The following is a 14,742-nucleotide window of genomic DNA, read 5'->3' as shown; positions in this document are numbered from 1 at the left end:
CGGTGTTATTTTTGACCAGGACATGTCATTTAAATCCCATATTAAACAGGTTTCTAGGATTTCCTTCTTTCACCTCCAGAACATTGCCAAAATTAGAAATATCCTATCCAGGAGTGACGCTGAAAAACTAGTTCATGCATTTGTTACTTCAAGGCTGGACTATTGTAATTCTTTACTATCAGGATGTCCACAAAATGCAGTTAAAAGCCTTCAACTGATTCAAAATGCTGCAGCAAGAGTTCTGATAAAAAATTAAAAAGAGAGATCATATTTCTCTTATTTTAGCTTCCTTCATTGGCTCTCTGTTAAATCTAGAATATAATTTAAAATTCTCCTCCTCACATATAAAGCCCTTAATGATCTAGCTCCATCATACATCAGAGATCTGATTGTTCCATATGTTCCTAACAGAGCACTTGGTTCTCAGACTGCAGGTTTACTGGTGGTTCCTACAGTCTCTAGAAGTAGAATGGGAGGCAGATCCCTTAGTTATCGAGATCCTCTCCTGTGGAACCAGCTCCCGGTTTTGGTCCGTGAGGCAGACACCCTGTCTACTTTTAAGGCTAGACTTAAAACTTTCTGTTTTGATAAAGCTTATAGTTAGAGTGGCTTAGGTTATCCTGAGCTATCTTCCTTATTTTTTTTACCTGCGCCTTTCTCCCTCCCTGTTGGATGGAGTAAGGGGGAGTCAGGTTTAGCCTAAACCGGCTCAGTTATGGTAGAGGTGCAAACACACCCTCCATTTCTGCTACCTGTATGACCCCTTCTCTTTTCCAATGGTTCTAATCAGTCAGACAGAGAGAGGTATCCCAATCCTTGTGGTTTTTAGTATAACAATGGCCATCAGTGGGCTCTAGATGGACAAACTTTATCAGTTTATTATTTTACTTAGTGCCCCTACACGTGGCCCGTTCTGGGATGGCCGGGCTCTGGCACTTGGTGGTTTGGTCTGGCCCCACTGGCGGCCCCACGCCATGGGGTGCCTTGACACGACATTGTTGTAAATAAGCGCTATATAAATAAATGAACTGAAACTATCTCTGTAGTTATGCTGCTATAGGCTTAGGCTGCTGGAGGACATAATGACCACTTTCACCCTCTTCGCTACATTCTCACACTACTCTCCAATTTTGCACTATTTGCTGTTATTTTAGTTTTTAACTTTATGTTCTTTTTCTTTTCTCTTCCTAGAAGCTACACCTGGCCTGACTCTGTGTCTACCTGTGACACCTTTCTGGAGTGGGGGAATTGTCCAAGCTTCTGCTGGGAACAACTTAATGCTCACCTTCTACAGATCCACTTGGCCCTGTCTTTCAGTGTTTAACCCTTTCTCTCTCCTAGATATAGCAACTGACTGAGCTTTTACTGTGACTAACTCTATGTGCTCTCTTTCAGACTCTAACCTTGAAAACTGGCTCAGAGTTGATCTGTTCTTCCTTTCTAGATGAAATGACTAAAGAAGCTACATCCACTAACATTTACTTTTCCTTCCCATAGAAAGTACTCCTGGATCAGTGCTTCTGTATTTTTTGTGTGTCTCTGCTCTGTTCTCTCCAACCCCCGGTCGTGGCAGATGGCCGCTCACACTGAGCCTGGTTCTGCTGGAGGTTTCTTCCTGTTAAAAGGGAGTTTTTTTTTTTGGTCAGGATTAATTGGAATGTATGTACCTAACTTTTGTGAAGTGCCTTGAGACGACATGTGTTGTGAATTGGCGCTATATAAATAAACTGAGTTTGATGGAAATACATCTCTGCCCACTTCTGCTTTTCCCTTTTCATCTGAGAGAAACAAATCATTAGATGTTCAACACTGCCGTTGTCTGCGTCCTTGAGCGGGTACGTTTGCTGTGTCAGACAGCAATTATACACTTGCATCAGAGCCCCACATCTCACTTGCATCAGTAGCTTGTACATGCATGCATATCCAGCTTTTTCTAAACTCCACACTGCATCACAGGTCAGCAGTTGAGACAACGGTATCCCATGGCAACGTTTATCCTGTCGTTATCATCTACACAAAGACTCAATTATCTGCAATTTCCTGGGCAGGCAAACGCCTCGAGGTGTTTTACCCCCCATTTTCACATACTACCACCTTGACTGGCATACACACACCCCATTGGACAACAACGCTTCCCCAGCTCTCACCTTCGCTAGTGAGAAATCACACTGTGCCAACTTCCCACCGAGCCACTAGAACACATCTCTGTCTCAAGGGAACAGGGTTCATTGGGAAGGAAGCAATCACCTGCTACAATAAACCTGTCATGCTGGAGCTCAAGTGTTTCTCCGCTTTGTTATGTTGATCAGTGCCAAATCACATCCTAAAGGTTGAATAATATTACAGCTGCCTCTGTCAAAATAAACCAGACTACATCAGTAACAGTTTCAAATGAACACTGATAAGAGTTACATTCCTTCAGTAACATTTTATTATAAAAAGAAAGTACACCTTATTTTATTTCAAGGGTTTCATACATATGGGCATAAAAATAATCTGGCATTTACAGAGTTCTAAACTTATTTACATCTAATCTCAGGTGAACAAAAACAACAGATCAGTCTCCTTTTTTACACTAAGCTTTAATTCGGACTTCTTCTGTGAGTCACAGCCAGTTTGAGATGTGTTATTTGACTGGACCAGTGTAACACCTTGATTATTTTCTTTTCTAGTCCTTCAGTTGTAAATTTTCTTCTTTTTTATAAATAATTGTCCTGCTGATGGCCCATTTTGAGCCAAGCTTCAGCTCTGAGAGTATTTGGTATATAGAGAAAACCATAATTGAATCAATGACTTCAAGGTGCCCAGATGCCGTGGCTGTAATGAAGCCCAAGTTCAAGTTATCACCCCTCCACCACTGTGCTTGACCACTGGCATGAGGTTTTTAGGCTTATATGCTCAGTTTGGCTTTCTCCAGACATGGTGCTGTGGATTATATGTACAAACATCTTCTTTGGTATCCTCTTCTCAAAGGACATTTCTCCAGAAGTGCTTTATTCACGTGGAACTTTATAAACCGAAGTTCTGCTGCCCTTACTAAGGTACTGAGTCTTATAATGCAAAAGCTGTGGGTTAGATTCCAGCTTCCTCCTGCCACACGTTTATGTGCCACTGGGCAAGGCACTTGGTCGCAGGTTGCCTAGCAATCTGCGTATTGGTGTATGAACGTGTACGCGATGTAAGTGGGATCGCAAATGTGGCTCTAGCGTAAAGCACTGAGTGGTCAGTATGACTAGAAAAGCACTATAAATCCACTCCATTTACGGTGTTCATTTCAGAACGAAGAGTTGAACTGTCGAGTCTGAGATGAAGTTCGTCTATGTTTTAAGATTTATTTTCAGGACTGGCTGCTAATGAATTTGCTGGGATGTTAAACCTTCAGAAGATTGGCAAATGTCTTAAATGCTTTCCACTTATAAATATTCTTTCTCCCTGTAGAATGGTCTTCAAATAGAAACCACTGCTTCTCTAAAATTAGTGCTTATAACTTTTTGCCTTGGCATGTTGTTAACAGAAACACACTTTATGGTTCAGACCAGTAAACTACCAACACTCCTGCTTTAATACAGGTGGTTACACCTGACTGATACTTTTCCATCTTGAATACAATAGAAGCAGATAGGATGCACTTAGTTTTTCCACGCAGCTTTTCCGTTTTGCCCTTACCTTTAACAACAATGACTGCGTGAAATATGTTTGTCTTTTTTACAGTTGAGGTGAGATTTAAATAAATATCAAACCTAGTAAAAAGGAGATCATTTATGTATCAAGCAAGGGAAACATCTAAAGAGATTGCTGAAACTACAAGTTGGGGGGAGAATTGCAGAACACAATATTAAAACCTGGAAAAGAGCAGGGGACCATAATGGAAGAAATGTAGTCAGAATAAATCTTCAGTGATGGTTATTGGTGATCATTTAAACAACAGCAGAACTTACAGCTTTGTTCAATAGTGAAAGTGAAAGCATTTCCAAATGCACAATGTGAAAGGAACTTAAAGGATTGGGACTAAACTGCTTTGCAGTCTTAAGAAAACAGAGAAGCTAATCAGGAAAAAAAAAAGTTCAATTTGCTGGGGAGCATAAAGATTGGGTTCTGGAGCAATGGAAGAAGGTCATGTTGTCACAGATGGATGGGATCATCAGGGAGAGAAGAGAGCAGCATGAAGTGATGCACTTATGCCCCAATCATGTGAGGGCAGTGCTATGATGCTGCAGTTAGTCAGATCCAGGTTCATCAAAGGTTATGGACCAAAGAATGAGGTAAACTAACTTCATGAATATACTGAATGACCAGGTTATTCCATCAGTGCATCTCTTCTTCGCATGTGGCATGGACGTATTCCTAGAGGACAACATCAGGATTCATCAGGCTCAAAGTGTTCAGGAGTAGTTCAAGGAGCCTAAACAGCTTTACACACAGATTGGCCACCACAGAGTTCAGACTAACATCATTGAAACCCTTTGGGTTCCACTAAAAAAGAATTTGCACAGGAGTCTCACTACTACGATCTCTTCAAGATCTTGTTGAAAAGTTAATGCAACTCTACACGATAATACATGTTGTGGCATTGCAGAAGCCTATCAAAACCATGTCGCAGCAAATGGGTGCTGTAACGAAAGCTAAAGGCTGTGCCATGAAATATTAGCGTGCGTGAAACTTTCTGTTTGGACTGTCAGTGTACAAAAAACCCCAGAACTGGTAGAATATTATATTTCTTATATTGCACATAGCTAAATAAATCTTTTACTTTCTGACTAATGAAACCTTTGTGAACTTCCCGCATCTCTGTCTGAGTCAGTGAATGGCTTGAAGGTTGGAGAAAACCAGAATGGCCTAACAAATGCCAAACGTTTGTTCAGTTTTAATAACTTTCTCGCTCTAAACAGAAGAAGGTTGCATAAGTAACACAGATTGCCTGATAACCTCAAATACCACTCTATAAAATGCATTTTTCTGAATAGAAAATTCCAGAGCTCCTCACGCCATCAACACCCGTGTTTACTTTTTTTTTTTCCTTGGGACAAAAAGGATAGAAATCCACATTTCTGCAGAAAATAAGGCCAGGGGGTGTAGAAGACAGGCTTCCGCGAAGGAAAAAGCCTGACTCCACACAGCTGTGCCCCACATCTTCAAAAAAAAAATTGCCAAGGGTGTTTGCAGAGCGAAGCCTATTCAGCCAGAAATAAGGCAATCGTAGGGGTGAATCAAGCAATAAACATCAAACTTCAAAGTGTGCAGGAAAAAAAAAGGTGGTCTGATGAGAATTTTAATGCAGCACCAAGCCTTTTTTAAAACCAGTAGAGGGTCTTTGTGCAGAATAAAAGATCATATTCAGAACATCTAAAAAGGTGATGGTAACCCTCAGAGACCCGTCAAACATCCAATTATTATACCAACAGTCAAGCATGGTGGGTGCAATGTCATGCTGTGGGGCTATTTTACTGCCGCAAATAATGGAGAGCCATCTCCAAATTCTTCAGCTTGTGTACAGCTGATACAATCCCAAACACAACCCTACTGAAAATTTGTAGAGGTTGATTTTGTAAAAGAAAACAAAATCATTTCAATAAACTTTTTCAATCTTCTATCCTTTGCATAGAGTCCTAAAAGTCGTAATGTAGCTAGAAAGGTGCCATTTGCAGAAGGAATGCAATGAATCCAAAAAGCTTTAGGAAATGTGATAACCCTCATCTGCGAGATCCTTCACACAGGTTTTCATATCAGTGCCTGCAGCTCCCTGCCACTAATATCTCCTGCACTCCACAGCTTGACGTTGTGAAATATTGATGGGACCCTCTATGGGCTAAAGGTTACTCCTCAGGGGCTTAAAGCAGAAAAGTCAGCAGTCATAAAGAAAGCAGGCTAAAACTTTTCAACACTCCACACAACGAATCATTTCCATACTGGCTCCATCAGCACCAAAGGAGACGGGGGCTTAAAAAGGGCGTGAAGGAGAAAATTAATAAAAAAGGGAGCACAGGAAATGCACATATTAGAGCATCCAAATGCGCGTCAAAACGCACAGAGATACCAGAATCGCTCACAGTTAGCGTCACGCAGAAAAATAAGAATCTTACCATGACGTTGCCCTGCATTTTAGCGGTCTCAATCAGGGTCTTTTCCTTCATGTTTCCCTCTCAAAGAGGAGCGGCTCCAGACAGGTTGGATTTTACGGACTTTTGAACACAGCTTCAGTGTTAAAGCTCTCCGTCCCGCTACGATCCCAGACAGACCTCCTCAGATTGTGAGCCGTTTCACGAGTGGGTGGGATTACAACCTAACGGAGCGCTTAAAATCCGACAAAAACACCGCGCTGGAATACATGAGACACAGGGGAAGATGTTTGTTTGGGATCATGGGAGGAGATCTGAGGGGGGGGGGGGGGTTGATGGAGGATTTATCAGAAAAACACAAAATATGTTCTCCACTCTCATCATTTTATAGCCTGATGCAGCAATCTGCTCGCAGATATGAGCCACCTAAACACCTGCACCTCATATGCTCCATGTAAAATACAAGGAATTTTCCCTCATCTAACGCAAGGAAATTCTCGAACGTTTCGGTCCAGCCTCCAGAAAATTTATTTTTAGTCCAGTTTACCTCTTTTAGTCTCCAAATTAACACTGCCAGAATAAAATAAAAAAATTATAAATTTAGATAATTTCAACCAAATCTAAGGTAAGTGCAAAAACTACATAGATTTTTTGAGTTTAATATATATTTAAGATAATATAAAAAGAAAATGTATGCTTTAGGAAAGTGAAAAGATGCATTAAATGAAAAGATGGTTTATTTCTTTAAATTTTGATGAATGAATTACAGCCAACTAAAATCCCAAAACTCAGTTACTCAAAAAGTTAAACTACTGCATAAAAATATTGTCTGAACTGTTGTCTCTATGCTTCATTTTGTCAATACTCCATAGATGATCCATGGGGTCCAACACAGACGAGTTCTCTGTGATTTTTTGATCATTACAACAGTTATTTATAATTTTGGCAGTGTGGGCAGGTGGAAGTCCTTCTGGAAAATGAAATCAGCATCTCCATGAAGCTTGTTAGCGGAAGGAAGCATGAAGTGCTCCAGGATTTCCTGGTAGATGGCTGCGTTGACTGTGGACTTCAGAAAACACAGCAGACCAACACTAGCAGATGACATTGCTCTTTAAATTATGACACACTGTGTGAACTTCACACTCAACCAGCTTGGAATCTGTGCCTCTCAAGACACTGGGACCTTGATTTCTGACATCATCTCAGGTTCAAAAGTGACTCAACGTAAGGAACGTGTCAGTTGCAGTCCATTCCCTACACACATCTGTGTGTGCTTTCTCTTGAAGCAGCAACTCCTGCTGCAGTCCAATTCTGTTGAAGCTCCTCTTCTTGAATTGGCTTTAATTCATAATCCTCTTAAGGCTACAGTTATCCCTGGTGTGCACCTTTTTCCTACCCCTTTTTTTCCCTCCATTCAACTTTCTATTTATATGCTTGGATACAGCACTCTGAACAGTCAACCTCTTTAGCAATGACCTCTGGTGTCACAGATTGCCTGCTGAACACCTGTCAAGTCAACAGACTTTTCCATGATTTCAAAAGACCAAAACATTTGTGTAAAAAAATCTAAAGAAACTAAATTCGGATTTCCATTAGCTGTAAGCCATAACCATCAAAATAAATATTTATATGTCACTGTGTTTGTAATGAATCTATATAATATTTAAGGTTCTCTGTTTGAATTGAATTACTAAAACTTTTGGATGATGTTCTGATTTATTCAGCTGGACCTGCAAGATGTAGCAGCTGTTGAGCTAATAATTGAGCTGGAATCACAGCTTGAAAATAACCCACGATCACATGATGGGTACTGTCAAAACAAGTTCCAGCACACACAAGGAAAACCAGGTCTCCAGCACTAATTCAGCTTTTAACATTGCATTTAACATTGATCTGAACTCAGCAAATAAATTAAAAACAGATATAACCTGCAACTGCACATACATCCTCACAACAAAAGCAATAAGGTTTTAAGAGTATGAGTTTTAGATAGATGCCTAAAAAACAAAACATGTTTAAACATTAATGAATGTATTAGACATTTACCTTGCAAATAATTCAACAGCAGAACAAGTGTCAACACAGAATTGTAAAGCAGAAAACAAATGAAAAATGGATAGGTTTCTGGAAATATCTGAAAATATGCATGCTATTCTTTGTAAATTTGCTGTCTTCTTATTTTGCTTTTATGTGGAGCGTCGATTCCCTTCTTTTTCCAAAGCTCTGCAGGCAGCAGGGATTCCTGGTGTTTTTAAGAGGTTCACAATAACCCAAATAACAATGTTTAAAGCTTCATTTGGAGGTGAAGGGAAAAAATTAAAACTGGATGTGGTGGAGCAACATGAAGAGTTTAGAAAGCATGAGATGCTCCACAAAAGTTACCATTCCACTCCTTTATGCTTTTTATTGATCTGTTTAAATGATTAATCACTGTGCTCCTTGAGAATTAAACCTGCTGTTCTAGTTTAAAATGTACATTTTTTTGTCTTTATTGGGAAATTATGAATCTCTGAAGATCAGGGGAGAGTTTTTAAGAAACAACATTAATAGAAAAAGACTGAGAAGTTTTTCAGATTTGAATAAGTTACGTTTTGCAGCATCTAGAAGTTCGGAAAGTTCAAGACAACCATTGATGGACGGGTTGCAAAAGACCACGTACAAAAACACCTGAGGGATATTGCTAAAAAGAACTGAACAGTCGACTGTGGTAGCGTCATGGTTCTGACCCATCCCACTCCCCCTGTTCATTTCTCCCCTCTTCATCTTCAAAAGCTTTAATCATTGATAGAACAACAAATTACGATATATTCATTCAAATTTTAAATAAAAACATTTCTCCATTAATGCATCTATATCACAAGGTGGCTCCTTCAAAGAGATCATGATAAGCAAATGATTGTGGATCGGTAAAATCAAAACCTTGACATCAATAAAACAGAATGCTAACCATCCTGAATTCACCCACTGTGGCACAATGCAGCATATTTCTATTCTATTCTTCTTTCTGTATTCTGTAAAGGCCAAATGTTTAGAGTGCGTGAATGAAAGCTCCTCTGTCAACAGATTCCTTCACCTGAGAGGAGGATCTTGTATGCAAGACAAAATTAATGAATACCTACAACTGGTGGATTTGGTTTGTTCATGAACATCACAACTCTAATAAAGATGCAAGAAAATATTGAAAGTAATTGGTTGCATGTGATTTTATTTAGGGGTATCAGATTAAAAAAGGGCTGAATATACAAATACACTGCACTTTTGAGCTTTATATTTGTAAAAATCTTTAAAAGCCATCTTTCATTTTCCTTCCACTTCACAATTATGCATTATGCTGTGTTGGTCCATCACATGAAGTCCCAATAAAACACTACAGGTTGTGGTCATGTTAGATTCAAGAAAATGTTAGAAGCCCTGAATAACAACGGGCTAACATGGACAAGTTGCTTCATTTAGAGCTTGAAAAAAGTCTGCCACCACATCTATGATTTATTTTGTGCTTGTGTGTGTCGCAGTGGTGGTGGCTTGAATGGCAGGTTATTGTTTAGGAACTAAATACCCAACCAAGTACTCCTCAGTATGTTATAGATGATATTAAAATCCCTTGTCATTAAGATTATTGACTTATTCTCCACAGAGTGGCTGCAAAGGGGGGATATAACCCAAAGAACATCTGGAAAAGGACTGAAAGCAGGTGTTTTCCTTCACCAGCAGCCTTCAGCCAATGACTTTAAAAAAAACTGAAACTAAGATAAAACACTGCAATGAATTAGTACAGTGCTTTTAGCTCTTATTGATCATCTTCGTTCTAATCAAAATACATCAATAAGTAGATCCTGATGAAGGGACTCATTTCTTTATACATGCGGTTTTTACTTAATGAAACCCCATTTCAAGTCTGTGCCCTGGCTGCTTTCAAGATGGACGCTGCTTTAGTTTGTCTCAGGCTTTCAAAATCAATATTCCTCTGAAATCTTCTGAATTTGTGTGTTTACTGGACTGAATAAAAAAAAAAGCTGCACTGATGATGCAGCCGGGGGAGCAGAGAGAGCCCTAAACTACCCACCAGCTGGGAGGTGCAAACAGCACGCCTCACATAAATCTCATTTAAGAGAGCCTGGTATTAATTACAGAGGATATGGCTGTCAAAACAACCTAATGGGGGGAAATCAGACTCCCTCGACACCAGCTGGACTGCTGACAGAGGAGGATGGCAGCACTTCCAGAGACAGGTAGGTGGCCACGCTGCTTCATTACCAAGTCTGCATTTTTGACTGATTTTCCTTACAGAGCTCAGAGGGATGCTTACAAGATAACCATCACAACACACTTTACGACCTCTGGTATACAACTCCTTCAAACAAGCTTAGTTCCACATTCAGTTTGGATTTACAGTAGATACCAAATGTTACAGATGAACAGCAACTCTCAAAACTATGCATCATGTTTAAAGGCTAGACTTTTGTAATGTGATAAAATAAAACCACTGAAGTAAATCAATTAATGGAGAAAAATAACACTGCAACCTGGTTGGATAAGCGTGCACGCCTTTAAACTAATACCTTGTTGAATCACCTTTTGATTCAGTATCAATATGGAGTCTTGAGTTCAGTCCTGCAGTTAGTTACAGTAGTTTCCCTGACAGCGATAGTTTGTAGATATTATAAAAGGACCGAAAGGATCTAAAGGTACAAAAGTATCAGTCAGGAGAAGAGTACAAAAGCATCCTCAGTATTTTATATGAAAATGTGTTTGGTCTAAAGCAGCCAAACTTGAGTTTTTGAACCAGTTTTTGAAATATTTTTAGCTCAGAAACACCAAAGCACATCAACAAAAGCACACCATACCCACAGTAAAACATGGTGGTGGCAGCATCATTATGTGGGCTTGCTTTTCTTCCAATGGGACTGGGATTTTTGTGAATCAAACATTGGATAAAGTTATAAACATTTCATAATTCCATTGATCCCAAAACTTTGTGTCTGTAAGGAAGCATAAGATGAGGAGGCATTTTATTTCTCAGCATCGCAGTGAGTCCAAGCATTCACATAAAATCAACCCAAGAATGGACTTCATCCAAAGAAAACTCAAGTCTTGTAAATACAAGCAGAGCTAAATCCAGAGGTTCAACAATATTTGCGAAGTAGAGAGGGTACATATTACCAGGTTTTTACAATAAGATCATTTAGATCCCTTTGTAAACTCTCTACAAACTATGGCTTTAACTGAAGATTGCAGATGTCAAGAAAATCCTACCAGGACAGCTGAATCTAAATAAATGATGGTAACTGTGAAATTTGCAGATAAACTGTCTGTACACTAATTTAACCAAGTAATTGTACTCAACTGTTTACATGTTACTCCTCGAACAAATTTGCCTGGTTTTACGTAAGTGCTCAGGATGTGTGGTGGAAAAGGTTTTGAAATTATTTATTATGCTCTCAATTCGTGTAATAAACTTTATACACATATATATATATATACACATATATATATATATATATATGTATATGTATATATATATATGTATGTGTATATATATATATATATATATATATATATATATATATATATATATATATATATATATACACACATACATATATATATACACACACACATATATAGCTACTTTGTACTTTCTAGACAAATCAAGGGAATTTAGAATTCATTGTGCACACATGTGGCAGCCAAGTATCTCTGCAGAAACAGACAATAGGTCCCTGATGTAAAGACTCTTGGGGACAGCGGCTGGTCAGGGATGGCTGGAAAAGCTCTGCGCAAAAAGGCAGCTGACTGTTAGAGAGCAGACAGCTGCCAAAGCTACACAGCTGCATGGGAGCTCTGCTGGAGAGAAAGATCTGTGTTTGAGTGGCGACGGCTACAGCTCGAATCTCTTACTAAGAGCCTTGGTACATAGCTGAGAGAGTCAAAAGACTCACAGTAGTTAGAAAAATACCTTGTTAATGTCTAAATTCACTGTTGCAACTTATACACCAGCTAGTGCAGAAAAACTAGAGGAGTTCAAGATGTTTAGTGGAAAACAACTAACCAAGACGACTGTTATTTAGTTACATTTATTTTTTTAATTCAGATTTTTCAGAACACCAAGCTAAAAATGATTGCAAACACAAAAGATTCACGAACCATGGTGAGGCTTTGCAAAGACCAGTACTATGAGCCCAGTGAACATGATTTTTAAAACAACATGGATGTATTCTTGAGATTGATGCATTACTCTCTTTAATAACATACACCTGAAAAATTGTCAAAAATATTAGTTATTGTTTTGAGAGCAAATCTGACATTTTAAACTACCTCGTAGACTAAAGGAATGCACTCAGGAATACGGGTGTTTTACCAATATTTGTAACCACAGAACAGTGAAAACCTTTTAGATTCCTATTAATTTCTTGAAGCTGCGTAGCGATACAGCTGTTTTCACCGTTACCCTGCAGGAGGAAGGTCCTGGGTTTGAATCCTGTCCAGGGGCTTTGCTCTTCTTCCACTGAGTTTGCATGTTTTCTCCTGGTACATCAGACTGGCGCTGCATGACACATGCCAAAAAGATGCATGTTAGGTTACCTATCTATCTACTCTAACTTGCCTTAAGGAGTGATAATGTACATGCATGGTCTTTTGTCCTTTATGTCACAGTGTTTGCCTGTGATGGATAGCGACCTGTCCAGAGCCTTCTCTGTCACTCACCCATAGACTCCTGGAGATAGGCAGGGATTCTGCAGGGAGAGCCAGGTATAGAAAAATAGATGGCTGGAAGGATAATTTCTTAATATGTCGTTTCCACACCAGGGTTTTTTTTTCTAATCTCATTTCTTCTAAACAGTTTATTGACTTTCTGTACATCATGTATTGTTTGCCTTTGGATTTGGGCTGCTTTACCAGCTCATTTCCATTCTAGTCTGGACAATGGTAATATGTTGTGAAGTGTGACGAAAAAATAGGAACGTGGAAATGAAAAAAATCATTTTTAAAAATTATTAAAATGCTATTGTTCTTGGAAAAACTGGAAGAAACCTAGGAAAGACCTGCCACAAGATCAGAAACCTCTAGATGTCAAAACATTAAGACTTGATTAACTGTGTTCTCTTTAGCATTTTCCACAGGTTTGTTGGGACCCAGCCATGGGTACAACATGAAGGGGCAGTAAGAACTTTTCAGGAACTTTCAAAATAAATCGCATTAACCTACTTCCAGCACAGCCAGAAACAGGGGTAACAGCAGACTTCCCGTGATGTCACTGTCCGAATAAAAACCCCGCTTTTGCAACAAACTGACCTCTTCCACGCAGGTCCCCAGCGGATCTGGGCAGAGGGACACAGCACGCTAATGTGTCTTTGCTGGATCCAAGAGTGTCATACGATCACGCGATCATATGCACTAAATTAAGTTGGAATGAATTGCTGTTTGTGTATCCAGTATTCATTCATGAACGGGGGTAATTAAGGTACAAGCATTGCTTGACTTTTCTCTGTGAGGTCTACAGAAGCAAACTGTGCTCCAGAGAGTTCCCAGCAGAGACCCTGTCTCTACAACACCGAGTGGAGCAGTTTTCCCGGTCTGAAGGAAGGACAACGGGACGGCATCACCATGGCTACAGCAGTAACGTGCAGTTTGGGTGGCCTACAGAACGAGATGCCCCACTCCCCAGCTACGGAGGTTAGCTGCAGTTAACCCTTTGTTCACTGTGGATGTTTTCAACTTCGTCGCCCCAAACAACTTTTCCTCAGCATGGTTCACGTAAGAGGTTGTGTTTTGGGCAGAGAGAAGTAGTTTAGAGTGAAATAATCTAAACATTTTTCGTTTTATGACATTTGGTTTTGTTTGTGTTGAAAACTCAGCCATTTTAGTGCTAGCAGATTATCTGCTCAGCACATGTGCTCAGTTTGTGTGTTCTGTGTTTGTTTTTTTAAAAGTTAAGACAAACTTTATTTAAAGGGTGATTTTAAACACAGAAGATCGAAGATCGTCCACGCTTATGCATTTTAACCCTTTTATTAGTGGTATTTTAAAAGGTATGTGTTTGATTCTGATGATAAGCTATAAGCTTCTTTTGTTAGCTTCAACCACTAACAGCTAAGAACACATACTGGCCTACTAAAGATCATTTACCCAAAATGGTTGTTGGTTACAATCTAGTAAAATAATATTTTCCTAAACTTGATAACTAAGTAACACAGTTAAGCCAATTTCTCAAAGATTTGGTTCTTATTCAAAATAATATTTCCTTAAATATTATTTTAATAAATAAAGGCAGCTAATTAAACACCATTGAGAATTAGTCATCCAGAAGCTTGGTTTTCTTGAGCAAATCATTCTTTGAAACATTATTTTATTAAAATAATGTTTCATCTGATCTTGCATTGTGAATGGTTGTGTAAAGGTATACCAATCATTGCCTAAGTAAGTTCCAAGACTAACTTAACTTCACTTCCTGATGCTTCAAGATAATCCTTGGTTCTCAAACATAAATAACATCGCATGGTAATGCTGCATCACTCTCAGTCATGCTTTCCAACCATCTTTAATCAACTTGTTTATATTGTACATAGCCCGTTAGTTTTCCTTATTCTTTCATTCTGCTTGGTAGTTTAGTTGGATTGTTTTAGCATAGTAAAGAGTTTGTTGATTGAAATATGTTTGACTTTGAGTTGACTTATTTTTAATAAAT

General features: G+C 39.0%; 1 protein-coding gene across 3 annotated transcripts in view; it reads right to left on the bottom strand.

Annotated features, from left to right (window-relative positions):
• Window positions 1-14,742, bottom strand: part of dpp6a (dipeptidyl-peptidase 6a) — a 383,254-nt gene that overhangs the window by 328,797 nt on the left and 39,715 nt on the right. Inside the window, exon 1 of one of the 3 annotated variants that reach the window (XM_047349746.1) lies at window positions 6,081-6,311. The exons of the other annotated variants lie outside the window; for them this stretch is intronic. Coding sequence (XP_047205702.1) covers window positions 6,081-6,131 — 51 coding nt within the window. The 5' untranslated portion in view covers window positions 6,132-6,311. Of the gene's footprint in view, window positions 1-6,080; window positions 6,312-14,742 lie in introns of those variants that run through there. 3 annotated transcript variants of the gene reach the window in all.

Source organism: Girardinichthys multiradiatus, chromosome 21 (assembly GCF_021462225.1).
Source record: "Girardinichthys multiradiatus isolate DD_20200921_A chromosome 21, DD_fGirMul_XY1, whole genome shotgun sequence".
Classification (NCBI taxonomy): domain Eukaryota; kingdom Metazoa; phylum Chordata; class Actinopteri; order Cyprinodontiformes; family Goodeidae; genus Girardinichthys; species Girardinichthys multiradiatus.
The sequence above is the reverse complement of the archived record's forward strand: the minus strand, read 5'-3'. Positions and strand labels throughout refer to the sequence as shown.